This window comes from Suricata suricatta, chromosome X (assembly GCF_006229205.1).
Source record: "Suricata suricatta isolate VVHF042 chromosome X, meerkat_22Aug2017_6uvM2_HiC, whole genome shotgun sequence".
NCBI classification, from domain to species: domain Eukaryota; kingdom Metazoa; phylum Chordata; class Mammalia; order Carnivora; family Herpestidae; genus Suricata; species Suricata suricatta.
In genome coordinates, this window is record NC_043717.1 from 25,501,518 (window position 1) to 25,518,983 (window position 17,466).

At 38.5% G+C, this 17,466-nt stretch overlaps 1 protein-coding gene across 9 annotated transcripts in view; it reads right to left on the bottom strand.

Moving 5' to 3' along the window:
* DMD (dystrophin) overlaps window positions 1–17,466 on the bottom strand; it is a 1,657,593-nt gene that overhangs the window by 477,637 nt on the left and 1,162,490 nt on the right. For all 9 annotated transcript variants that reach the window (XM_029929473.1, XM_029929472.1, XM_029929470.1 and 6 more), the window contains one exon: window positions 9,502–9,691. In XM_029929473.1, coding sequence (XP_029785333.1) covers window positions 9,502–9,691 — 190 coding nt within the window. The remainder of the gene's footprint in view (window positions 1–9,501; window positions 9,692–17,466) is intronic.

A 17,466-nucleotide genomic window follows, 5' to 3' on the forward strand; every position in this document is an offset into this window, starting at 1 on the left:
GCACACATACACACAGACAAATCAAACAAAGACACACATTACAGGGGGGAAAGAAAAGAAAGAAAATGGGAGGGAAAGAGATGAAAAGAAGAGAAGAAGAGAAAATAAAAAGAAAAGAGAAAGAAGAAAAGAAAAAATATATATAAAAGGGGGTCAGAGACAACAAAGGACAGTAGACCGTTTAAAAGTGTATGACCAGCTTAGGGGAGAGGTAAGGATGAGATACAGGAGAATATATCTGGGTTGCAAGAAGGTGAGAAAGTAAGGGAGAAAGGAGAAAGGAAAATAAGGAGTAAAGTTTAAAAAAAATTGAGTAAAGAAAAAGGAAAAAGAGGTAATAATGACAAAGAAATAAGTATGAAACAAGTGAAGAAAAAATTTTTTTTATATTAAAAAAATAACAGCAGCAGCTCCCCCTGGTGGATGGGCGTGGTTTGATGTGGTAGGTCTTGGAGGCTGTTTTCAGAGGCTAGGCCAGAGAACGAAATGAGCAGCAGGAGGTGAAGTGCGCACACCTTCACAGACTCAATTGCGGAGTCCCCACCCCCAGCCAGGATCGTGATTGCAATGGGGGAAAGGAAAAAAAAAAAAGCTGAGTCTCTCTTGGTTTCCGATAGCTGTTGCTCAGGGTGCTGTGCGCTGCTGGGAATGAGCTGGGAGCTCCTGCAGTCTAAGAGCGCGCCCAGGCCTCCACCTGCCACCAACTCCTTGTCGTGGGTCGCGTAGGTGTGGGCCCTATTTTTTCCCTGTGGGCACCCAGGATTCGCGCAGTCCGTGCAGGGGGCGAGGTGCGCTGTGGAAATGCGGTCTGTGGTCCTGTTCCCAAAACCAAGTTCGAATTGCTCGCCCCTGGCGCAGCCGCAGCCCCGACCGCTTCTTGCCGGGAATTCCGCACCCCTGGTGCAGCCGCACTCCGGCTGGTTTTCGCCAGGAAGTCCCTTCCCCTGGCGCAGCCGCAGCCCCGACTGCTTCTCACCGGGAAGTGTGCTCCCCTGTCTCTTCCCTTTGTCTCTCGGGCTCTGCGCGCTTCCCTCACGTTGGGCTGGGGATCTTGTCTCCCCTGCCCGTCCCGGCCTGGCCTGTTTTCAGATCTCCCCCGTTCGCCCTCACTCACTCAGGTATCCTTGAGGTTCTCTTCTTTCTGGAGTCCGTATTTTCTCCTTCCGCTCTCGCAGATGAGAGTAATATCCTTTTTGGTTTGATAAATGGGGCGGACAGAGTTTACAGAGCTCCCTTCCTCTCCGCCATCTTGGCTCCTCCCCCCCCCCAGCAAACATTTCTAATACATTTTAAGTTGATAAAAGAGCGATGTCTTGCAATGCAAGTAGTATGTAATGCAGAACACCACATGATCACAACTGAGCCAATGGTTCTTGAAATTCGCTTTGATATACAAGTGCTTTGGATTACGAGCTTTGTTTTCAGAACGAATTCTGCTTGCAAACCAAGGTTTCACTGTAATTTTTTTAAGTGAGCTAGTATCATTATCTATCCTAATATTTAGATAAGTATATCATGTTATCAATCCCAGAAAACTAAACATTTATTTCACAGACTTTTATTTTTAATTATTTCCCTCCTAATCTGGTGTGATAAAACTCAAATTAGTTAGTTTTCAAGAAGAGCTCCATTACTGAACCTCTTTAATTTTACCCTCCCCAACTGAAAACAAAACAATAATAGTGCTAATACCAGAGGCTTTCAGTAAGAATATTAGAAAATGAAAGTAAAAGTGTTTTGTCAGTTACCAAAAAAAGGAAAAAATAGCTATCATTATTCTCATTAATTAATATAAATTTGACTCACTCATTTTAAAGAGTAAAATATTAGTTTTATATATACAGTTTGACTGTCTAATGGTAATTCCTAACATGAATAAGGATCTTTCACTTGAAGAAAGCTTTTTCGAAGTGCTTTTATATTTATTACCTTATAAGATCCTTACAAAAGTTCTATGAGGAATAAAAGACAGTGGTTATTAGAGGCTATCAAAATTGACTTTTCAGTGTACATAGGTGCACAGGGTCCTCTTTCCTATGTGGGCCTTTCTTTTGGTTCGTATATATAAAATTATAGAATCTCATAAGTGAATTACAAAGTTATTCAAGTGAGTGCTTTCCTTACATCATTCTAGATAATAGCTAACTTCAATGGCAATATCCAGAAAAGTAGGTTCTAAAGTTTGCAATACATTCAACTAACATGTTAACATACATAAGAGGCCATGGTAACATGGCCCAGATCTTATAACTCTGATAGCCAAGTGACTACACTCATTGCATTAAATTATGTTTTCATCATTAGACAGAAATGAATTCTTATTTTCTAATTTTAGTCTTCCTTTCTATGGGGGATAAAACATGAGTCTTGAACATTCTTCCTCATAAACTCCTTCTTCTACTAAACTTTTAATTATTTTCACTATTTTGGGGTATCGTCTCTGTGATCTACAGAGATTTTGGGGCCCAAGCCTGGAACCCAATAAAGTTCCCAATAGGAAGATGACAAATAGTAAGATGACAAACAGGTGACTCTTGAAACTGTCCCTGAGTACTATCATTCACAGTACTGTAAATATGTATGACTTTTTTTATAGTAGCTACATGAGAATAAAAGGAAAAAAATTCCATGTTCATGTAAGGTAAGAAACAAATTTTCCTTATTGGAAAGTTTTTCAAGATCTTGGTTACATTACCCATGTACTTTTATTTTTTCCAAGGTATGAGATTTACACCAAAGTTTTACTACTTCTTTTCCTTTTTTCAAGGTTAAACCATTAAAAGCATCCTTATAGACATGCCCCTTGTATGAACATAGAAAATGGCATCACTTAATACCAATTCTGTGCTACAGTAAGCGGTATTTTGGTGACCTGTTAGTGTATTTCTGAATGGACCATGGTGAAATTCAAGTAATGATGACAAAGATTTGTGTGTAATATCATGTATTTCTTTGACTGCCATGTTGATGTCCTTCAATTATCTATCTTCAACCTAGAACGTATTTTTCCTCCAAATGTTAGAGCCACATTCACAACTGCTTCAAAAAGGTGATATCTATACCCTGTGACTCATGGACACCTCAAAACTGACCACATTTTTTACTTCTCCTCCCACAACTTGTTCCACTCTTGAATTCTCTGACTCCATGAAGGCACTCAATCATGCCCCGTGGTAAGTGGTCAGTGACTCCTCATCGTATCTCATATTCTTCCACACTTCTGCTTCCCATAACATAGAGGACAATGTTGACTTTACCTCCAAATAGCTCACACATCTGTTACTTTTGTTCAACCTCAGCATTTGGAAAAGTACAGAAAGAACTTTCTGTTGTTTTTGGACAGGTTCTATATCTTTCCAATTAATGGTCTCAACTACCAGAGTGATAATTTAAAAATTGAAGTCTGGTTATTCTACTTCCTTGCTTAAAACTATGCTGTGACTTCCCATAGACTATAGATAAAGTTCAAACTGTTGTTAAAAAAATTTTTTTTAACATTTATTTTTTGAGAGAGAGAGAGACAGAGTGCAAGTGTGGGAGGGGCAGATGGAGAGGGAGACACAGAATCTGAAGCAGGTTCCAGGCTCTGAGCTGTTAGCACAGAGACTGATGTGGACCCTGAACCCACAAATCTGAGATGACAACCTGAGCTGAAGTTGGGCGCTTAACCGACTGGGCCACCCAGATGCCCCTAAAGTCCAAACTCTCAAAGGTAGGTGACAAGAGGGATAGAAAGCAGCTTATACATACTGAGCCCTCTGAGTCCAACACACTGACCCTCTTAGTGGGAATTTTACATGCATCCTATTATTTAATTGTCACAAAATCCTGTGAATGCTATATTCACTGCATAGAAAAATATAATTAAGACTTAGAAGTTAGGCAACAAATGGTAGGAAGGTGGTCTTTGCACCTATAAGGCCCCTACTCTATTTACTGTACCCTGCTGTTTTTCTACATAACTTAACCCCAGCGGACCTTTCCACCATCCGTTCTTATAACAACTATACCCCAATCATAGAGAAGTATCTTCAGATTCTTAAACTGCCACAATGTCCAGAATTTGAACATGGTATTGCCTTCACCAAAAATCCTCTTTTCAACTCTGTGTATGTAGCTCAGTCCTAATACACTCTTCTAACGTTCTCTTAGCAGAACTTTACAACATTGGGTAGACGTGAGAATCATGGACAGAACATGCTGCCATCAATCCAATTTGAATTTCTAGGTGATGGAACCAAGGTAGTAGCATTTTTTTAAAAGCTCCAATATAGAAGGAGAATGGGCAAACACAGTTCTATGTGAGTTTCCTGGCCTCTTTGAAAGGCTTAAGCTTAACCACCTTCTGTTTTCCCTAGACCTGGTCTGGCCCTGCACTATAACACTCATCACACTACTCTAACTTGCGTCAGCATATGTATTTTCACTTCTGGAATATAAGCACTCCAAAGGCAGATATCATGTTCTAACAGAGAGGCTTCTGAATGTATTTAGTATGCACATTCTCATTCTCTCTCTCTCTCTCTCTCTCTCTCTCTCTCTCTCTCTCTCACACACACACACACACATACACAGTTGAAATTAAAGTTTCACAAAATAATACTACCCTTACTTATGAGTGATGGACTCTGTTATTTTCTATTCTATCCTGTTAATATTATTCCTTTCTATTTAAAAATTGTGATGCTAAGTAAAATAAATCTGACAGAGAAAGACAAATACTATGTGATCTCTCTTATATGTGGAATCTCAAAACAAAACAAAATTAACTCACAGATATAGAGAACAGATTGGTGGTTACCAGAGGTAGGGAGTGTAAGAAAAGGATGAACGGAGGGTTTTGGGGCTTAAATAAATAAACTAAAAGTAAAAAAAAAAATAAAAACAATAAAATGTGCAGTGATTCTCATTAAATTGATTACACAACTTAATACTTTGTGTGAACTGTGTTTGTAAAGCATCTCTGTAATGATGTTTATGCTAGACCTAACACATGCTAAGCACTTAACAGGTGCTTGCAACAGATTTCATGCAGTAATCGAAGTTCTTAAGGAAATAATATACATAAAAGTTTTACATATCCAAAACCTCAAGATTAAGTTTCACATTCTTCAGACACTAAAGTAGAAAGATGAAAAAAAAAAGCATAAAACTCAGTTCAAATTATAGCAACAGAAAGGAATACACAGAGGGTTTCCTTTTCTTAGAATTAGGGATCCTCAGATTACCTCTCTATTATTAGATGTCCCAAGAAAGATGACAATCCAATTTATTCAGAATACTAATTGTGTTACTAAGATTGCATTCTTCCTCCTTCTTTTAGAATTAACCAGTGGGCCAAGATTTTTTTGTGTGTGAAACACACTGACAGAGCGATTGCCCCAATTTCAGTAATAGAAATCGTATTAGAAATCTAAGCTCCCTTAATCAATTTACAAGGGCACTCTCATGTACAATTCAAATTTTTATGATGGTGGCGGGGGAGGAGATAGCGGTGAAACAAATAAGCTTAGAGAAGAATCAGAGTTTAGGGGCACCTGGGTGGCTCAGTTGTTTAAGTGTCTGACTCATCATTTTGGTTCAGGTCTTGATCTCACGGTTCATGAGTTCGAGCCAGTGTCTGTGCACTAGTTGGGATTCTCTCTCTTCTCTCTTTTCCCCTCCCCCACTTGTGTACTCTCTCTCAAAATAAATGACATTAAAAAAAGGAAACTGAGTTTAGAGCCATGACCTGAGATAAGACCAAGATCACAGATGAAGGAATCTCCAATATTAAGTGCTCCAATATTAGTTTCTTGTGCTGAGAAGAAGATCCTAATTACACAGAATTACACCATCTCTCCCCACCAAATACCCATACCTACACACCTTCTTTACAAGTTGGTATTACAGTGATCTCTTAGAGGTGCTTAGAGAACCAGTTAAGATTGGGGGAAATTTTGTGAAATATTAGCAGAGATAAAGAGTCTCCATTTTCAGTTGGTTATCCATGGTTTTATGTTAGAGCTCGGAATTGAGGTATCTCTATGAATTCTCTGGGGTCCAAAGCAGAAATGTTTTGGACACAGGAACACTTTGACTCAATTATGAATAATATAGTGCTTCATTTTAAAGAGAAATTTGCAATGTAAGAGTTCTCAAACTGTCACCTCTCAAGGCTCTATATGATGTTTTATAAAATTATATTGCGTTTAGGGGTACCTGGGTGGTTAAGCGTCTGACTTCAGCTCAGGTCATGATCTCACAGTTTGTGAGTTTGAGCCCCACACTGGGCTCAGAGCCTGGAGCCTAGTTCAATTCTGAGTCTCCCTCTCTCTCTCTGTCCCTCCGCATCCCGCCTCTTTCTCTATCTCAAAAATAAATAAACATTATTTATATATTTATATTTATAAACATCATAAAAATCTATTGCCTTTAATATGCCAGTTAGACTGTCAGAAATAATACTATTTATAAGAAAAATCTCCTCATCCTGAAGTATAAGGACAACTATAATGTCCTTGCTTTCAGTAAGAAAGTAAATAAGCATTTTTTTTCTAATATAAGGGAGGAATTTTAATGGCTTTCAGAGTGAAATTACTCAGATTAATTCCATTCAGGAAGCATATGCTTCATAAAACATGTATTCTTATGGAACCCATGAATTGTGATTATTGCATTGTAAGTGCATTGTAAACAACAGTGATACTGAGCCTAGCAAGAGCTGCGGGGTCTCCATATGTAGAAGAATTGATTGATGGTCAAAGAGCAAAACTTACCTGTGAAGGTTTTCACCCTCCTGTATCCATTCAGCGGTATTTATATGAAGTAAGACATCAGTGCTTTCAGGGGTCGGGGGGTGGATGTACTGGACTCTGTTGAGAGACTGATGTTCTGGCCAGGCATTTGGAGTTTCCTTTTTTAATATGTAAGAATTATTTTCGCTCCACAGCATGAATCAAACTATGAACATCATGCTACGAGCTTCTTCAAAGTGAAAGGCGTATCATTACACTTTTTCCCTTTACACATATCATAGAAAGTTCCTTTTGTTCAAAATAAAAAAAAATATATCTTCAGAAGGGAAATAAAATAAAGACTCCCATTTAGCTGAAATACCAAAACTGTATGTAATCTCCTAAGGTATGCGGTTATATTTGCTTTCAAGCTTGGCATTTCCATTTGTTGCTTTTGAACCCCAGTATCTTAATTCAGTTCTATCACTTAAAGTGTGCCATTAACAACGATAATCAATAGCTTCAGTAGTTTCCATTTTTCCCCCATGACATCTCCAAATCTTCCATCAAAAGACTGCTATCCAGCCCTCTAAGTGAAAATCAGCACTGGCTATAAATGTCATTCCTATCCATAAAATGAAGTTCCAACCTCAGGCAACTGGAATTTATAGAAAACCCAATATTAACACACAGAGAATGAGAAAATTGTCCGTTTTAAAGTAGTGTTGGAATCTTAGTTAGTCCTATTATATACAGTTAAGGAAAAATGCTATGTCTAAGGTTGTGGGAGAATTTTAGGGGAGTTTAGTATGGTTTTTAATAATAAATACTTTTTATGAGTAACATAGCATTAGTTAAGAAAATGTCCTTCACTTACTTAACTTCCAGCTGTTTTTGAAAGAGAATTCAGAGATCTAAATGCAAAGTGTAGTTTATTATCCATTCTTACATAGTAAATATAGTTGAAAAACGTGGCAATTTTGTTCTTTAATGCTTCAGAATCATGCAGTTTCTCAGAATTTTCATTGTATATTAATGCATATAAAAATATATAGGAGATACACCGATGTGTCTTTGCCCAAATAAGACCTGTTCACTAATTTAAGAAATGCTTTATTAAATCTTTATTATAAAATTCTCTTGGATTATTCTTTATTTTCAAGGTAATCTGCTAAAAATATCCACTTAAAGTCTTATTATATTTCTACTGCAGCTGGTGAGAATATGTGAGCCCATGTATTTATTAAAGTTCTGGGGTGGGGCGCCTGGGTGGTTCAGTTGGTTAAGCTCTGACTCTTGGTTTTGGCTCAGGTCATGATCCCAGGGTCGTGGGATCAAGCCCCGTGTTAGGCTCCATGCTGGGTGTGGAGGCAGCTTGGGATTCTCATTCTCTCTCTCTCTCTCTCTCTCTCTCTCTCTCTCTCTCTGCCCCTCTCTCCCACTGTGTGCTTTTTCCTCTCTCAAAAAAAACTCTAGGGTGGTTTTATGGATATTTAAAGGGAGAAGTAAATTTTTATTTATGAAATATCATAAGTCCAATAAGCTACAGTAGAACATTTTCTAACCATTCATCTAAGAGTGACACCCCCCCCCCAAATTAACTTTGCCTTATTTTTACATTCTCAAGCCGTGGGAGATATCTATGAAGATAAAGTCAGGCATCAGTCTAAATGAACTACTTCTGATGGTCAAACTAACTTAACACAGCGAGTGGGAGAAGTGAGTGGGGTCTGAGGAGAATGGAAGAAGCAAGTGAGGAATTTGAGACGCTATAAACTGCTGCTATCATCAGTTCAAGAAAGTATATCAAGTATCCTATCAAAACAAAAAAAGGAGGAGAGGGAAAACAAGGAAACGACGAGGAGAAGAAACACTGCTTGTGATGATTTGACTGTGGCGTTAGTTTTCCACCTAGGATATACCATCACTTGTGTCATCATAATTTAAATATACAAAAAAAAAAGTAGTCCCCAAACTGGATCATATAATTTCAACACTCTAATGTCTATGTGAGATACGAGGAAAGTTCTTATGTCAAGTCAGAAAACTCAGCTCTACATAACAAAACTCCATTAGAGTTCAGAAAATTCTATCAGGCACTGAGAATAAACTTAAGGATACTCCTTGAACTACAGAATGACTCGCACCAAGACCACATTTAAACCAAACTACCCAAAACTTCTGTTTTCACTGTCTATGCATATGAAACTTCATAGCAATAATTTTGGTTTCCAGGAAAAACAATTGTCTGAAAATTGTCTGATCATTAACTAGGACAAATTCACCCATCTCATTTCTCTTTGTACAGATCATGTTAGGAAGAAGGCTACAAAATGCCAGATTAACATTTCAAAATGTATTTGAAAGTAATGAAGGGAAACTGATTCAGTTAGCAACGCTAAATAGAACAGACAATTCATACAGATGCTTTCCCTGTAAAATATTAAATAAACACTCCAAAATGGCAACTTTTTCAATTTAATAAACCAATCTCCCATTTATGTCTCTGAGCAAAGTATCTCCCTGACCGAAGATCTGGTTTTAACTGCAAGCTTTTCCTGGTCCAAAGTGTGCACCAGTTACAAGACTGGGGTGTTAAATGAAATACTAAATGACTTTTCCTTCTCCGCCTGCCTCGTTCCTTCTTGCCCAAATGCAGAAATATATCAGGCCACGTGAAACAACGATTTCACTTTGTCCCCAGCATATCAATTACAAGGACAGATGCCATTAATTGCTCATATGGATTATTCACAAGAGGGCCAAGTAGAAAAGCTTTACTTACTTGCCACTGTGTCATCAGCTCTCTTACTCCCTTGGAGTCTTCCAGGAGCCTCTCCTTATGGGTGGCGTCCTGCAGGACGTTGGCAGTTGTTTCAGCTTCTGTAAGCCAGGCAAGGAACTTCTCCAGGTCGAGGGGGAACTGTTGCAGCAATCTATGGGTTTCTTCCAGAGCGGCCTCGCGCTCACTCACTCTGCAAGGGAACAAACGTCCAGATGCAGTTCTCCTCAGTTATCAGAAGGGTGCACCCAGGGACCCCCATGAAAAGATCAAAGATAAAGGGACTAAACTGTAATGTACCGGCAAAGGGGTTGGTTATTGCCAAATCCTCTTAAAAGCAACAATTGGAATAGTGTGTGCATATGTGTGTGTGACACATATGTAAGTATATATACACACAAGTAGAAATGTACACATATATGTATGTATACACGCAGACCAGAAGAGGTGAGGTTTTTGCTGAGCACATGGTCTTACACAGGGTAGTTTGGTGCTCCTACTGGAGATATTTGCACTTTGGGAAGTTCATAGATGAACTTGCAAAAAGAATCTTTTTGTAACTTGGTAGTTTTTACTGGTCAGTTTTGACACCTTCTTTTCAGAGGCTGCAAAAGTATAAGCTCATCTTTATAGGTAAAGGCCCCAAATCCCTACGCCATGCTTATCATTGATGTCACCTAAGGCAGAACATCAGGATTAGGTAGGTAAGGAAAAGGCTCAAGAAAATGCAAAGCTAGAACAGAGAAGGGGTCTGCAGGGCAAAGGAGAACAGAAAGAAGAAAGAAAAGTAGAAAAATGACATATTTCACCAAAACCATTGTGCAAAATCTCATTTTGCGTAACATTATTGTGTTCTAATAGTTCTAACTATGGTGTCAGCTTTACGTTTCATTATCTGATGGTCACACAACTGGGAATATTCTCCTCAAGAAAAACCTCATGTGTAAGGGGAGAGCCTAAAAACCAGACAGATCTGGGCTCAAATCCCACTATCCTGTACCAACTGGGTAGCATGTCTGCCACAAACAGTTAGTTACAGGCTGTGTCAAGGTGACTCAAACATGTTCGTTCCCTTGGCCCACATCCTCTTCCTCTTCCTCTCATCTTTTAGAAGGGATGAGCCAAATTCCCCAATGACACACGAATCTAAAAAAATTACACATATTTTCTGATCTTATATACGTATATATAAATATAAAACACGTATACATCACGCATGTATTGTGGATACACACACATATGCCCTCAGCAAAACTCTACATAATAACAGCTTGGAGGGGAAATTGCCTTCGGCAGTAACAGTCCCATCTAAAAAGATTCAGGTAAATTTTGTCTGCAATGAGGAAATTAGTACTCTATTTAAATGCCGTATTTGCCTTCTATTACTACACAAACACTTTCTGGGATTAAACATAAGCTAAAAATGGATTTGAAAAAATTGAACACTTGAATATGATACACACTGCTTGTTAGGGTGTGATTGTCAATAATTATGCAAAACTGCAATTTATTTCAGCAGCAACTTTATCGTGGGATGTGCAAACTAGGCAATAAACAACTCCTGCCGAGCCAGCGGCAGCGAGGCCCCCGGAAGAGCTGTTTATTCATCATGGGTGAGGTTTCTGCTGAGCACACAGTCTTCCACAGTGTAGTTTTGATGCTCATACTGGATAAAAGTCTTCTGTCTGCATTAACTGGTAGAGGGGAGAATAGGTTTATGAGGATGCAGCAATCGGAAAAAAGGAAGCAGTGCACTGAGCTATTTATCAACCCCTAAATAAACTTTAATACTGCACAGCTGAAAGGGACCTTGGTGTTCGGGTTGGGCAGACCAGTTAAACCATGGTTCAGTGGCTGATTTGAACCGCTCGCTCCCTGCTTATCTAGATTTCAAACTATCAGTGGAGGGAGAAATACCAAAATCGTTATTTGTTTATCTTTTCATTTAGCAGGATTTAAAAACTCAGAACCATCACAATAGCACTGAGGATCTTAATGTTATAATCTGGCATGAAACGGACAGGTCGAAGTACATGTCACTTGCTCACCATTGACCGTTTCTGACCGACGAAAGCGGCAATTTCATCCAGTTCAAGTTAGTATTTCTACGTTGGCTTGCACGTTAGAAATCACTAAGACTTACTCTACCTCCAGCCTAAAATTTGGGATAGAAATAAGCCATCACATTCCAGAAGACAAATTCAGGGTTAGACAATGACCTATTTTTTAACACACTCCAACTTCATAGAAAATAACAGACAAATATGACACTTGCGCCACACAGTGAAGTTTGGAAAATTAGATACTGGCCATTTTATTCTCAACATCATCTTCATCATGAGCTACTCACGAAACTCCCCTATTCTTAAACTAAAAACACCACTTACCCTCTGCTTCCAGAAAAAGTAACTATTAATAACTCTCCAAGAGTTACTGGTAAAATACGATGCACATAAATCAGATGAAAGGGTTCTACTGAAACAATGAGATTTCCAGCCAAATCCTACCAGTGAGTTTGCTGCTTTGTAAATTAGGCCCTCAGGGAAGAACGGTAACTCTTTCAGGATAGCGAGGCACCATTTTCCTAAATGATACCCTCCTGCTCTGAAATATTGACAACATCAGGCTGAATCTTTTCTAATTCGGAAAATACATTAAAAAAAATTCAATGGCCACAATGGCAGACAATCTCTTCAAATGAGTTCTTTAACAGGCCTCTTTGAGCAGAGGTAAGATTGTTGTTTTCTGCTCACGAGCAGATTTTAAGGCTACGTCCTTTATCCTGAGATCAATCTATATACACCAAATTCCTCAATTTTAATTGTGCCAAGTCCAGACTAGAAATGAATCAAGGTTACTTGTACCTCATATATGTGTATTCAAAGTAGCTCTGACTATATCTCATATTTTTTATTTTTCCATAACCATATGGCTTAAGTGGCTTTAATGATAAATAAAAAAATGTAGAAATAATGAGAATCATAAAGAGATTTAAAAGATTACTTTAGAACAAAAATAAAGATTGTGAACAGGATTATTCTGTAAATTCCTCTGTCCAGGTTGCCCATTTATAGACCCTGGCAAAAACTGGGCTGAAAAAAAAATTGAAAGTAACAATGACCGGGTATCGGTAATGGTAGTAATACTTTACAAATATAATCTACTGTATAGGTTAAGTACTCTTTTATATAACATATTTGAATTATCAGCTATTCTAGCTTTTAATGCACAAAAATAGGTGAGAATCTGGTGGAGTATGGCACCATATGGTGACTTTAAAAGGTTTTCTATCTATTCAGAAAGGCACCACAAACCATGGTCAAGTGGGGAAATATGAGTGGTATGGTACAGTGGTTCTCAAAGTGTGACCCATAGACCAGGAGCATCAACATTACCTGAGAACTTATTAGAAATGCACATTTTCGGGGGTGTAGCTTAGTGGTAGAGCATGTGCTTAAAAATGCACATTTTCAAGCACTGTTCTAGACCTCCTAAATCAGAAATTCTGCATGTGGAGTCCAGTGATTTGTGTTTAAACAAGCCTTCTAGGTGATTCTCGTATATGCTAACGTTTTGAGATTCACTGCCATTGGAGACCCATCTGTTTGCCCTAGCTTCTGAGGAAGCTGCTGGAAGGAGGATGCATCTAAGCCTGGCCCCCTTGCTCCAACTCAGGACAATTCAGGAGGATGGGGGGAGCAGCGGGGGGTGGGGGGCTGACTGATGCTGTGGTTGCATCTGCACTGAAGGGTAGCTTTTCCTTCCTCCCTGTTCTGCTTCCTTCCCTTGTCATCCTTATGGGTGTTAATCCTGAGTGCACTCTCCAATAAAATTCCTGCAGGTTAATCACTTTCTCACAGTCTGCCTTCTGGGGAAACTGACATGCTGAACTGTTGCACTAAATAAGGATTTTAAAAACATACATGCTTAAGAAATGTATGTGCAGAAATATACAATTACTTGCATGGACTGGAGTCTCAAAACGGGACAGGATAGAGGATTCTCACACCCAGGAAATGAGCCTAAAGAGCTACTGCACCTTTGGTTGCTCTTTAAGAAAATCTATAGATAATGCAGACTTGCATCATCACCAGTTAGACGCAAGAATGGACTGAAGGGGCCAAGTGTTGTAGCTACAGAGCTTCGTACAACCCCATAGCTGCCCAAGAAGGCGCTCATCTAGCGATAATTCCGTAGAAAGGGGGAGAGACAAAGAAGGCATGTCTTCAGCATGTCCATTTTTTCATATTTTAGAGAGAGAGGGGTGAGTGGGGGAGAGGGGCAGAGGGAGAGAGAAGAAGGATGAATCATAAGCAGACTGCCTGCTGTGTGTGAATCCCTGGACCCTGGGATCATGACCCAAGCTGAAATCAAGAGTCAGACACCCAGGCACTTCTCCATTTTCTTTTTAAGAACTGATTATCAACAAGGCAATCACACTCTGATCTGTCACTAAACACCCACACACCTATCAGGGTATCTTTAAATACATCTCTAAGACTCCAGATTTTCTATTAAGTTGAATATCAGCAATTTCTTATGGGTCAACCAAATCCATAAAAAGCAAATGAGAAAGGGAAACTTAACCACTTTCCCAAGTAAGGCTATAGAGCATAATTAATGTATAGGCAATATTCCACAATTAGATACATGGATGGACAATATTTTATCAGTGCACTGTATTGCAGGATTTTATGTATATAAAATTTAAAAATATACATATTATAGACATATAATTGGACAGACATAAAAACATTGAATATTTTTACAGGGAAAAAGGCTGAACCTGACATAGGAGGCTATTCTGCCCAGGCGTTTCTCTAAGTGTGACAAATTGAGGAAATTCACAGCACTCAGTCTTAGCTAAAAAACACCTTTATCTGTGTCCTGGTATTGTCAAGGAGTAACCAAACAAAATACTCCAAATTTCTCCTTCCTGGTTTATTTGCATTTAACCACTATCATTTCCTATGATATTTTTAGGGAGTGATTATAGGATGACACATTTTTCTTTGTTAGATATTAGGCTGAGAGACTGAGTACCTTAGCGGTACTTGGGCTTGGTACCCAAGGTTTCTAGCAATGTCCAACACTAGTCACAGAACCAGACTTAACCTAAAGTTTGATCTTTGTGTAACCCTAACAGTCTCTACTGACTTGCTAGTATATAAATTACATCTTGATTTTTTAAAATGACTTTAAATTGTGTTTGCAAGGGAAAGCTAGAATAGTATCACCTGTGGATATTCAGCAGTTTGTAGAAAGGATTCCTTTTAATCTCTGGCAATTCTGTTAGTAATATGCACTCATGAGAGGCATGAATCTAGAGAACGTCCTTCAGTAATTCTTGGGCTAGTACCTCATTAGTACCTTTCTAGCCACAGGTCCAACCCTGTGGCTTACGGCACAGAAATATGGCTGCAGAAGCACTGTGGCAGTGAGAGCATGTTTCTCTTTCCTCCCCTGCTATTGAGCTACACAGTGAGAAATATGCTCTGTTCTTTCAACTATTGACACGAAATAAGAGATCAAGGCTGTCAGATACAGCAAGGAAAATACATTTTTTAAAGCTAACACCCATATGGCTCTTCACATGTTTTCAATATATTCAGACTTGGGGCGCCTGGGTGGCTCAGTCAAGTCAGTTAAGCGTCGGACTCTTGATTTTGGTTCAGGTCATGATCCCACGGTATCATGGGAGTCTGCCTGGGATGCTCTCTGCCTCTGTCTCTCTCTCTCTCTCTGTCTCTCTCTCTCTGTCTCTCTCCTCTCTCTCTCTCTCCAAATAAATAAATAAATAAATAAATAAATAAATAAATAAATAAAATATATTCAGACTTATTCTCTCATCATTTTAGAAGGAATTCCCAATTTTTTCTACCTGCAGTTTTCCTCCATTTTTCATTGTATGCTTCTAGTTGGATATTTCATTCCTTCCCAAGGGTTTTAACCTCTACACAGATTATCTTAAAATCTGAACCTCATTTTTATTTGTGCATGCCTACCAACATCTAATGAAGTCATCTCTGCTTCTAGTCCATACATGTCAGGATCTATGCTTGGTGAGGGCGACACAAAAGTCAATGAGGCATGGACGTGGGCTTTGGCATTTAATATATTCAATTCTGGTGGAAGAGACTGGTAAACACTAAACTATGGTCACAGTGTGATTAAGCCTCTAATTCATGTGGATTTCCTACCAGTAGCTCGAATGTATTATGACCTTAGGTCTCAATTTGCCTAACAAGTAATAAATCTATCTTTAAATGTTTTTTGGCCTTTTCTTATCAACGGAAGTGGAGATCTTCTAGCAGGTTTTATCTTAACATATAATGATGGATGCTCAATAAAAGTTTGCCCAATTGAATTGATTTTCATAAAAATAAGAAAGCCCTCAGATATATGGAACAGGTTCTCACCAGTTTCATTTTGCTGTTGGTGAGATTCATTCTGAGAGGATTGAACGACTTCTCCCAATTTGCACACAAATGAAAGAATTGGGATTAGAGCCCAAGCCTTGCATCCTAGAAAAGAAATTTTTCTAACTCTAATAATAGATACTGGTGTCTACATCTCTCTGATATATCCACTGTAGTAAAGGAATGAAAAATGCGGGGAAGGTTATGCCATTGAATCCTGGCCTTCATTTTGGAGTATGGATTTAACTATCTTGTTACTTTACCATAAGCAGAGTCATTGAAACATGAAAAAACCTACACGTATGGGAATACAGACATGGAGAGATTGTTTCCACCCCAACCAGAGCAGAGAGATCTAGCTGGAGTCTGCTTCAAAACACACACACACACAAATCCATTTTCAACGCAAATTTGCTGGTGTGCTGTTCACCGACATATGAATTAACGAGGTTTTCATCCCCTCTCTCCCGAGGTCTGGTACTAAATTACTCAAACTCTCCAGAGTTAATTGGAAACTATGACCTATATGTTCCCAAAGTATTGCTGATTAGTTCTCAGAAAACTCATTCCCATCTTCCCTCACCCCAGACAACACAGGATGACTTTTAACATGTGAAGAAGCAAAGCACTTTCACAAAAAAAAAAAAAAAAGAAAAGATTAATCCCCTGAAGATAAACCGCAGCTTTGAAGCTATCTGTTTCAACTTCCTACAATGATACAGACATTTTACGGAAAAAAGTTTATCATGAAGAGTTTACCTTTAGATAGTAAGAGAGTATTGGCATGATCAGTCATGCAAGGAATTTTAAAATACACATTCCATATCTTTTTTCCCCCTCTATGAGCATTTTAAAAATTGGGATTTGTATAGTATATCATTATGGAAACAACTGTTATACATTTCCTAAAAGCACTGGGACATTTCCGAGAAGAAAATGGAGACAACAGTTAAAAGAAATCTTTGCTATTCTTTGCATTACTCATTTCATTTGCTTTCTGTTTTTGTCGTGTAGCACTGAGAAAAATTAGTTGGTGAAAGAAGTATACAAAATATTATGCACAAGTGAAATACTCAAGATATATATTTTTCCTATCTTGGATTGTTAAGAAAGAGACAAACAGCCTTCAGTCTAAGATCTAGAGTTTATATTTTTCTGCTGATAGAATACTTAAAGGTACCATTTGGGGAAGTTTAAAAATAATGTTTGGTTTGGTTCATATGCAGAGACTTCAAGTATTATTCTGAATACTTACAGAACTATAAAAGATTTTTAGAAAAAATATGGTTACACTACCTTCCAGATTAGTACAAACTTAGATTAGGGTTTGGCTTATAGTTAAACACAATTTTAGAAATTGCTATCGAAAACTAAAGATGGGTGGAAATTAAGGTGGACACACTTCAGCAAGGCTTGACTTGAAACTGAACACGTTCTTATCTTCCTCATTCTTAAAGCCTCCTGCTCCCTTTCGCTTGTTTTTTTGCAGCATCCTTTGTTCCAGGAACTCGGTATCGATATTGATATCTCACTGACCTCTGCGGATACT